A 10138-nucleotide genomic window follows, 5' to 3' on the forward strand; every position below is an offset into this window, starting at 1 on the left:
TCCCCTGTCCCTCATGGCCCCAAAGCAAATAAGCACAGGCCAGGGGGCTCCTTTCATGTCCCCCTGCACCCGGGGGCAGAGGTGTCCCAGCATCCCCCGGAGCTTTGGGGTCCCAGCACCAACGGGACAGATCCATTTGGCTTCCCTACAAAACAGGGGATCGGAGGCCTGAACTCCAGGCTGGACCTGTCTGTGGTACCCTCCCCCCCATACCCAAAGTGGGACGATCCACTTCCCACATCCAGCCCCTGCCCCAAATCACAGCACCCAACCCCTGGCTCTGCCCCGCCCAGCATCACGAGCGTCCCATCCCCCAACCGCTTGCACCTGCAGGCCTGGGGCAGCTCCTTGGCTTCTGGTTCCTGGGCAGCAGGGACCCCTTCCGGGGGCTTCAGGGGGTCTCCTTCCGCGCCGCCCCGCTCTTCTGAACTCGTGCCCCCGTCGGCTGCAACGGGAGAGCTGCCCCATCAGCAACGGTGCCCCCCACTGCTACACCGATCACCCCCCGCTGCCAGCACAGGACAGCCCCTGCCACCAGCCGGGCCGTGGCTCAGCACAGGCACCAGCTGCAGCCCTCGTGCCTTCAGGGCTCCTGGGGCTTGTCCCTCCGTTGGGGAATCCCTGTAACCACACCCCACCGCTCTCTGGCAGCCCAGGCAGCCCCCGGGACACAGCCCAGCCCCACAGAGCCCCTATCAGGACTGGGTAATGCCTAGCGGGCTGCCTGCTTCACCAGCCATGTCTCCAACACGCCATGGATTGTTCCTCCATCAGCCCCTCCAGGCTCTTCACCCACAGCTCACCGCTGCCCCCTGGAGACAGGGCTGGGCTAACTTCAGACCCATTGCTCGGATGGAGAAACTGAGGCACTGCCAGTGAGACTAGAACCCAGGAGTCCGGGCTCTAACCTCTTGACCCGACTCTTTAGGGGAAGGTGTGTCAGGTAAGCTGGGACCGCATAAGACCTGGCAATTCCCATGTAACAAAGCCCCGAAACCCCAGGTCAAATGTGGCTCCCTTGGCTGTTCCTGTGGGAAGGAAGTGGGGACATGTGCCCCCAAACTCAACGAGACCCCAGAAGGCGAACCCTTTGCCCAGTGCACTCCTGTCAGGCCATATGCAGCCCCTGGCACCGGCTTGGGGCAGCCACCAGCCTCCAGCACAGCTGCAATGGGTGCCCCCAACGATGCCCTGTCTGGCTCCATTCACTGCCTCAGACTCACCTGGCACCTCACAGTCTTTGGCCTGGTTGGGCGGTTTCCGATCATCCATCCCGTCTCCTGCCGTCCCTCCCAGAGAGACCTGCCCGGCGAGGAAGGGACATGTCAGCTCATTAACTCGTCACGGCCTGGCCCACCGTGCCTGCCCCGGACTCTGGACTAGTCCCACCCTCCTCCCATCAGCACGCCGGGCGCTCGGCGGGTGGCACAGACCCGGTGCTGCGAGACGGAGCCGCCTGCCCGAGGGACAGTCGCAGCAGCTGTTTGAGTGGGGCAGAATCATAGAACACTAGAGCCGGAAGGGATCTCGAGAGGTCATCGAGTCCAGTCCCTGCCCCCACAGCAGGACCAAGCACCATCTAGATCATCCCTGGTAGGTGTCTGTCCAGCCTGCTCTTAACTATCTCCAGCGATGGAGATTCCACCACCCCCCCGGCAACTTGTTCCCTCTTCCTTGTAACCCTTTTAGGTCTCAGCCCAGCTCCCTATAGGCAAGGGAGCATGTCACAGAAACCAGCCTCACAGCCCGACTGCCTCTAGCCAACCCTCCTGCCCCCCACGTCCTCCCCACCCTAGTGTCTGCTCACAAGCATGTGCAAACCCCAAGGCCTATCTGCACTGGCTGGGGGGGGGGTCGCAGGGTTGCACTATTGCAAACGAGTGACAGGGTGAAGGGTGCTTGGTCAAGCCACTTCCACCTCGGTGCAGCACATCTGGCACCAGCAGGTTAGTGACCCGTTAGGACAGCCCCCCTTGGCAGGGGACTGGACTAGTTGACCTCTTGAGGTCCCTACCAGTCCTATGTTTCAATGTGGGACTCAGGAGAGGGAAGGGAAAGGAGGGCTTCAGCATCCAGCCATGTGCCCCCACCCCGCCTCCTTGCGCATCCACTCCACACATTCCTCTAACACTCCCCCTGCTAAGTCCTTGGGGGCAGAGACCCCATCTTCGCACCCACCTACAAAGCCCCATCTACCATGCCTCCCCCAGAGGGAGTGAACAGAACTAGGACCCGTCAAGCGATCCCTCCCCTGGGACCCATTCCCAGCTTCTGACAAACAGAGGCTAGGGACACCATCCCAGATAATAGCCATTGATGGACTTATTTAGTCTCCATACGGGGGGCGGCATAGCTCAGTGGTTTGAGCATTGGCCTGCTAAACCCAGGGTTGTGAGTTCAATCCTTGCAGAGGCCATTTAGGGATTGGGGGCAAAATGTGTCAGGAATGGGACTTAGTCCTGCTGTGAAGGCAGGGGACTGGACTCAATGACCTTCAAGGTCCCTTCCAGTTCTAGGGGATAGGCAATCTCCATTAATTTATTTATTTAAACTTATCTAGCTCTTTTCTGAACCCTGTTAAAGTCCTGGCCTTCACAACTTCCTCTGGCAAGGAGTTCCACTGGTTGACAATGCATTGCAGGAAGGAGTACTTGATTTTGTTTGTTTTAAACCAGGTATTATTTTCATTTGGTAACTTCTAGAAGGGGATTGGGCAGGGACTGGGGGGTGGGAGCAGGCATCTGATGCTGGGAGGGCCACAGGCATTATTAGCAGTAAGGATATTAAATATCGGTTAATTGAATAGTCGATTAACCTCATGAATTCTTATTGGTTACGTGACTATTCTATAGTCCCCGGCAGTGGAGCCAGCAGTCGGTGCCCTCCAGCCCCACTCCCAAGGAGCCTCCTGCCCCTCTGTGCAGCTGCCTCCGTATCAGAAGCAGCAGTGTGGAGTGCCAGGTGGGAGCTGGTCCATGAGGGGAGCCAGTTTAAAAACCAGTTCCCCTCACAGACCAGCTGCCTGTCGCCCTATGCAGAAGCAGCAGTGTGGGGTGGCAGCAGCCCCTGTCCAGGGCAGGATCTGAACTCCCAGACCTGGCACGAGCCAGGCTGCCTGCCGCCTGGCTCCTAATACACTTTAGATGCAGAGCCATTGTGGGGGTAGGTCCCAGACTCAATGCGAGCCAGGCCACACACCAGTTGGGGGGAGGGAGGAATGCATGTAGTCTATAGCATTAACCTACAAGCTTTGGCTTATCAGTTAATCGACTACTCTATTCCTTCCCTGATTAGCAAAGAGTCACACAACATATCTCGGTTTCGAGGTGGTGCAGCTAGCACCAGGCCTGGGGTAGTGTCAGATCCACAGGCCTGGAGCCTGCAGCTCTCTGTTTAGCTAGAGCAAGTGCAGTCTGGGCAGCAACATGAGACGCTTCCCTGCCACACATGCAGCCCTGTCCCCTTCACTGCCTGTTGCTCGGGCAATGCCCAAAGAGATCCTTGCATGTGAACGGAGTCCTGGCAGATTCTCGGTGCCTCTGGGCTCATCACTTAACACCTCCCCCCTCCGAATCAGAACCAACTCCCTCCTTCATCAGCTGGGCCGCAGACAGCAAGCAACTCCCAACCACAGTGGGAGCAGTCCCAGCAGGCTTTGCTCAGGTACACGTTTCACAGGACCCTTGCTCCAACTGGATGTGCCTCTCCAGCCTGCATGGCTGCCTGTCCCCATAACCCTAGCCGCCCACTTCTCCTACAATGCTACTGAACAGCTGAGGGCTGTGTCCAGGTGCATCATGGGAGATGTAGTTCTGCCATGCCTGCGCCACTGGCATCAAGCTGAGACATGGGCCCAGGAACCCACAAATAGGAAGGGGTTGGCACAGCATATCTGGGGCAGGGTGCTCCCAACAGGGGGGGCCTGAGGCATCTGCTTGGACTGACCTCAGTTACAGCCACCTTCTTTGCCAGCGCAGCTTGCAGCAGGAGTGAACACCCCCAGCTGGCTCATAGGCTGCGGGGGGAGGCATCGCTGAGACACCATGCGGATGGGCTCAGGGATCCCAGGTTCCATCCCCCACTAATGTGTGATCTTGGACAAGCTATGCCTCAGTTTCCCCCACCCAGGGTTTTGGAAAGATCTTTGAACAGCTCAGAGGGAAGTGCTCGTGCGACCTGCCCCAGGCTCTTGTAAGGAGTGCAATGGGACTGCTCTGTATGCTCAGTTTGAGGAGATAGAGCTTCCTGGAGCAAAGGGAAGAGCACCCCCCCACAAACACACCAAAGCAATCTGTACTGGTCTCCCTTCCAAGCAGTGAGCAGGCCTGACCCCGCTTAACTTCTGAGAAGCTTTAAACCCTCAGCAGGGGCTAGCTGCACAGACAGCAGACCAAGAGCACCAGAGGGAGGGATTAGACAAGAAGAACCAGAGATAGGGAAGGGACATTACCCCTCCCCACATCCCCCATAACTACCCCTAACAGATCTCCTTGCCCTGACCCTGGAGCAGCTGGCCTCAGGCTCTGTCAGAGATGGGACACCAGGCTAGATGGATCCAATCTGCCGCAGCAGCTCCTCCGCTCTGCCTTGACCTCCTGCGCCATCTCCCTAGGGAGGCAGAGCAGGTGCTGGCCGAGTGGGCCACGGGGCAAAGATCCCTAAACCCCCCACTGGCCTTTGCCCACAGCCTGGGCAAGCTAAGTGCAACTTTATTCAACCCAGGGATGCCAGCCATGATGGTGGAAGAGGACAAGAACTAGATCCAAGTATGGGGCTGGAGTGCTGCCCCTACCCCCACCCCCACCCCAGCTGTGGAGTCTGTCCAGTAGGAAGCAGCGAGGCCTAGTGTTCAGAGTAGAATGGGATAAGCGTGGGGGCGAGCAGGGGGCTGGGCTCCAGGATGCAGATCAAGTCCCAACTGGGGCAGCTCGGAGCTGGCTCCAAAACTGAAAGGCTGTCAAGGGACGGTGGCGGGGCTGATTTTCTATAACCCCCTCAGAACATCACCCCTGCTCCCACAGGGGTTCTAGTCTCGCGCAGTGGCTCTCCAACTGCAGGGCGTGATGCTGTTTTAATGGGGCCTGGAGCCAAAGCTGAAGGCTGAGTCCCACTGCCCCTGGCTTAGCCCAAGGGGTGAGAAGGCTCAGGTTACAGGCCTGGCTGGGCCTGAAGCCATCGGGCATCAGTTTTGTGTCCCTCCCACCCCCCCACATAGGTCCATGGGGCTCAGGCTTTGCCCCCTACCCGCCATGGGGGCTGAGTAGGCTCGGGTTTTGGTCCCCCCCTTCCCCAGTCTTCAGCTGTAATTTTTGTTGTCAGAAGGGCGTCATGGCACAAGGAAGTTTGAGAATCCTTCTAGTACAAGTACCAAAGGCCTGGAGAAGGAATCAGCGTGGGGCGAGCTGCAAAGTCAGTGCCCCACTGGGCCTCACCCCAAGAAGGCTTTGTTTTTAAACTAGGCCCTGCAACACCTCATCCTAAAATGACCAAATCAGAGATCCCCCCCCCCAAAAAAACAACCTAGAAAAATGGCTCATGTGAGCTGGGTAGCAATAGGGACACAGGGGGTAGGGCTGATAGAGAGAGAGAGGAAGGCAACTGGATGGAGCCAACACTCCAGTGTTCTAGTTGCAGTGTTGTCCAGTGGTTGGAACAAGGGCCTGGGCGTCTGGTCAGTAAACCAGATGCACAAGATGCCTACTCAAAGCAAAGGGATTAGGTAAAAGTGGAACCAATAACAGGGTTTAGGTGGACTGTGACAGCAGGGACACAAAACGCTGAAGTCTGATGGGACCCAAGCACTACCCCTTCCCTGCTTCTCCCTCCCCTCCCCTCTGCCCCAGCTCTCCCAGCAAAAATGTGGAGCGACAAACCGTCAATGGAGTAGCTCCAGATGCAGATGAGAACCCGGCCTGCTGCAGTTTTAACCTGCATTAATTTAAGCTGCACGTCGCGTTTGTTTATCTATCTCTGGGGGGTGTCCGCTTGTGAGCCTGGACTCTGGAGGTGAAATGTGCAGCAAATTCATCTTGCTAAACCTAAGCAAGCATAGGCTGTGCTTTCTGACACAGCAGCCCTTGGGACTCTTGGCTGTGGCCTATTCATGGGGGGGGGGGGGCAAACCCAGCATTACTCCCTCTGTGTGTGCTCCCCACCCCAGTATCCCCCACCCCCATGTGACAGGCGAGGCAGCAGGAGGCCTAGAAGCTCTGGAGCGGCTGGGTGGCACCCACAGGGAACAGCTAGACGGCCAGCACATACAGGCAGTGCAACAGGTGCGGCTGCATCCTGAGAGCCGAGACAGAGAAAGTGTTTGTGGATTTGCTGGGGCAGAGGGTGTCCTGTCGTCCCCCCCCCCCCCAACACACACACACTCATTCACAATTCCACAGCACAGGGGACACTCAGCCAGACAGGAGCTGGATTTAACTGGGGAGAGACGCACAGAATCTGGGCCCCTCAATCTTAAGGGTCGGATGCCAGCGATGGGGGAGGCGTGGGAACTGCCTACCCAGGGCTGTTGGTTCTGCTTCTCTGAAGCTCAGGGATCAGAGAGAAGCTGCCAGGGAACAAAAGCCTGGAAAAGCCACATTTCTGCCTGGGAAAGGGGGAAGAAATAGCAAGAGCTTCCCCCCCCCCCTGCCCCCCAATCCCACCACTTTCTGTTGGAGCAAATCTCCTAGGACTCCCTGCTAATCCACTGGGGATTACAATCATCCCAGGAGGATGGCTGAAGGCCACCTAGGCCGCACAGAGGGTCACACGGTTTCTGGGGGGAACTGCTCCCCAGCATAAACTTCCTAGTAAAGGGTCAGTGTGGGGAATGTTGGAGGGAGAAGCTGTAGAAAGGGGGAGCCCATTTTCCTCCCCGCCAGCATGTTGGGGGGGGCACAACCAAAAACTGCAAACGAGAAGGGGAAGGGAGTGAGTGTTGAATCAGTCCCCCCATAAAACTCTCTACATCCCGCTTTGGGCCAGGAATGAGCCCCAACTTCACAGACTCCACATGCAGCAAAATTTAGGGGTGATTCAGGGCCAGTGCCCATGCCCCACGGAGAGAAAGCTCAACATGGCCCTAAAATCAGGAATTGTACATGAAAAAGCCCCCCCCCCCCACAGGGCCACCCTACAGACTGCCCTCCCCCCGTGCCCAATTCCTCTTCTCTCCCCCCCACCACACCCAAATCTACCCCCAGCCAGTCTTCCACCCCAGCCTCCTGGAGAACCCATGGCTGTGCAAAGAGATCTCCAACGCCGCCTGGGCCCTGGGGGTGGGGTGAGCAGCAGAACCCCACTACCCCACCCCCACATGCCCCCCAACTCCGCTAGAAGCCAGAGAGAAGCGGGGGGCGGGGGTCCAGTCCGCCGGGGCCTGGGGACAGCTCTCGACCCGCTCCTGATCTAGAGCAGCAGCGAAAGGCAGAGGCCTAGAAGCAGGAGGAAGCTCCGTCTAGTTTACTCCGAACGCTTCCTCTCAGCCCCTCCGGATCCCCCCGGCTACCGGCACCGGGCAGCCCAGAACCCCGCCGCTCGCGCACACAGACCGCCCCGTAAAGCGGGGAAGGGCGGGGGGCTCTGCGGGAAAATCAGGCAGCTGTCCCCCCACCCGCCATGGAGAAAGGGGGCCCCACATCAAGGGAATCCCACCTACCTCTTTACAAGGCCGCCCAGAAATCCTCACCCAGTAAAATCCACCGGCAAGCGGCCGCCGAAAACATTGTCCACAAAATAATTACAAAACAAAAGGGGGGGGCGATTTTCCTTCACCCCCCCCAAAAAAAACCACCCCACGGTTCACGGAAAGCAGAAGAATTCGGTGGGCCGAAAACGATGTTGCAGGCTAGATCCAAATCCGGGGATAACACCGGGGAAGGGGGGGCTGCGCCCAGCCCTCCTCCAAGGGCGGCGGGGGGAGGGGGGGCTTCACGTCCTTCGGCCGCGGCCTCTTCGGGAAGCCCCCCAGCCCCGAGAGCGGGCGAGCCGGATCCCGGGGCAGACACAAAGGGAGCTGCTCCGGGTTTGCCTTTGATCTCCCAGCCGCCCGCATCCGAGGGACAAGGCCGGGCCGCTCCCTCCGGTGGGGGGGGGGGGGCCGCGCACCGAGCCCGGCCTGGGGGGGAAGGGGCCGGGAAGTTTCTTGCCCCGGGGGAAGCGAGCGGCCGCCGCGGGCCTGGCTACATTGTAGCCTCCCGGCCTGGGGAGGGGAAGGAAATTGACACAAGAGACGCGCAACACCCGGGGACCCCCCGCCCGCCTCCCGCCCGGGCCCGGCCCCCTGCTCCGGCCCGGGGCAGCGGTAGAAGTGGGGCAGGAGGGGGGGTGCGTAGCCCCGCCCCCCTCGTGGCTGCTCCCCGGCCCCCCCCGGCTGCAATAAAGGGGGGGCTCAAAGGGGCATCGCCTCCTGCCCCCCCCCCCGGCCGGGGCTTCAGGAAACGGAGCGGAAAGTGTCCGCCGAGGCAGCCATTTTCGGAGAGGAAAGTAGTCCTGCCGGGCCCCCCTGGGCTTGCTGCCCCCCCCCCCCCCCCCCCCCCCCCCCCCCGCGAGGGGAGGGTGGGATCCCGCGTGGGGACCGGCCCCCTCCCCTGCCGCTGGGCCGGGGGCTGCCCCGCACGGCAGGGCTGGCTCGGGACGGGCAGGGTGGGGGCTCCGCGCCGGACCCCCCTTCTCTAGGGGTGGGGGGCGGAGGAGGGGGCCGCGGCTCTATTTTGTGTGGGGGCCCGGGCGGAGGGACACGCTCGCGCAGCGTTGCAAGAGGAGGGGAGGGAGGGATGTGACGGTACGGAACCGGAGCGCACGCTCCGCGGGATCCCTCCGCGCGGGTTAACCCTGCGCTGGCCGGGCCGGCTGGTGGCGAGCACGTGGGCTGAGCTGTGCGCGCTGCTCCCTCCCCCCCCCCCCCCGCCGAGCTCCCGGGGGCTTTGGGCCCGCGCGCTCCTTCCCTGCAGGGAGCCCGGGGGCCAGGCGCGCGCGCTCCCCTGCAGCAGGTATGGCTGGGCGCGGCCCGAAGCCGGGTCACCGGGTGGACACCGGTTCGCGGCCCCCTCCAGCCACGCTGGGCTGGGTGTAATTCCCGTGCAAAGCCCAGGGGGGCGCCCTCCCCCAGGCACATGGCTCTGGACGCTGTAGACCCAGCGAGCGCTGGGGCGGACCCCGTCCCACAGCGCCCCCCGCGGTGGGAGCCCGCCGCTTGACGGGGAACCTGCTGCCGCTTCCCCCCTTCAGCAGGCCTGTGCAGGAGCCGGGTTTGCACGGCTGCAAGCAGGGAGCCCTTTGGACCGGAGACTCGGGCAAAGCCCAGGTGCGGGGGTGGCGGAGATCTGTCCCTCGCGGTGTGTTTGGAAGCTGGCTTCTGTTCCCAGCTGGGTGCGTGAGCGCAAGGGAAGCCGCTGCGTCTGCCCGTGCCTCAGTTTCCCCACCTGTAAAACAGAGGGCAGTGCTCATGCACAAGGGTGCCGCAGCTTCATTGATGAATGTACCGCAGAGACCAGGCCGCGAGGTAATATCTTTTGTTGGACCAGCTTATGATGGTGAAAGGGACAAGCCTTCCAGCTGCATGGAGTCCCCCTTTGGCACAGGAAGATAAGTTTTCCCTTTGCCAAAAGCCCCAGCCCCGTCCATGCCAGCTGAAGGAGAATCTCCACCAAAGGTTAACAGCATAGGATCTAGGATGCATGGTTGAGCAGTTCTGGTTCCATCCAGTAGAGGGCAGGGCTGCACAGGAAGCAGCATGTTACAGGGTACCCAGAAATACCTGCTTCTAAACACATGGCTGAGCTGATGGCAGGAAAGAAACCCTTTGGAACTGCAGCAAGCTAGCTGCAGGTGTGCAGGTGGTGCCAACGGGGCACAGTGACGTCACTGAAAGGCAGGAGCTGCTGCTCAGAGCTTTGCCAACATAAAGTTGTAAAGAGGAACATGGGGGGCGCATCACACTTCAGACTGTCCTGCCCTGAAAGCAAGGAGTCACCCCCTCTTGGAGAATAGGGTTAATCTTCCCCATATTTATAGCTTTCTCTCTCTTTGCATACAAGGATAAATTAGGCTACACATGCAGGTTATAGCAGGGCCAGAAATGTGTCCCCCCCAGTCAGTTGCTCAGCACCTTTTGGACTAAGGAGCAGTGAAGCTGGAGAGTCCA

At 60.2% G+C, this 10138-nt stretch overlaps 1 protein-coding gene across 3 annotated transcripts in view; it reads right to left on the reverse strand.

Annotated features, from left to right (window-relative positions):
- The window catches only part of KMT2D (lysine methyltransferase 2D), a 45767-nt gene extending 37269 nt beyond the window's left edge, over positions 1-8498 (reverse strand). For all 3 annotated transcript variants that reach the window (XM_089774767.1, XM_089774766.1, XM_075901976.2), the window contains exons 1-3: positions 7652-8498; positions 1224-1302; positions 328-445 (exon numbers count right to left, since the gene is read on the reverse strand). In XM_089774767.1, the coding sequence (XP_089630893.1) occupies positions 328-445; positions 1224-1272 (167 nt within the window). In that variant the 5' untranslated portion in view covers positions 1273-1302; positions 7652-8498. The remainder of the gene's footprint in view (positions 1-327; positions 446-1223; positions 1303-7651) is intronic.
- Between the last annotated feature and the right edge of the window lie 1640 nt (positions 8499-10138).

Source organism: Pelodiscus sinensis, chromosome 31, assembly GCF_052426305.1.
Source record: "Pelodiscus sinensis isolate ZL-2025 chromosome 31, ASM5242630v1, whole genome shotgun sequence".
Lineage (NCBI taxonomy): Eukaryota > Metazoa > Chordata > Testudines > Trionychidae > Pelodiscus > Pelodiscus sinensis.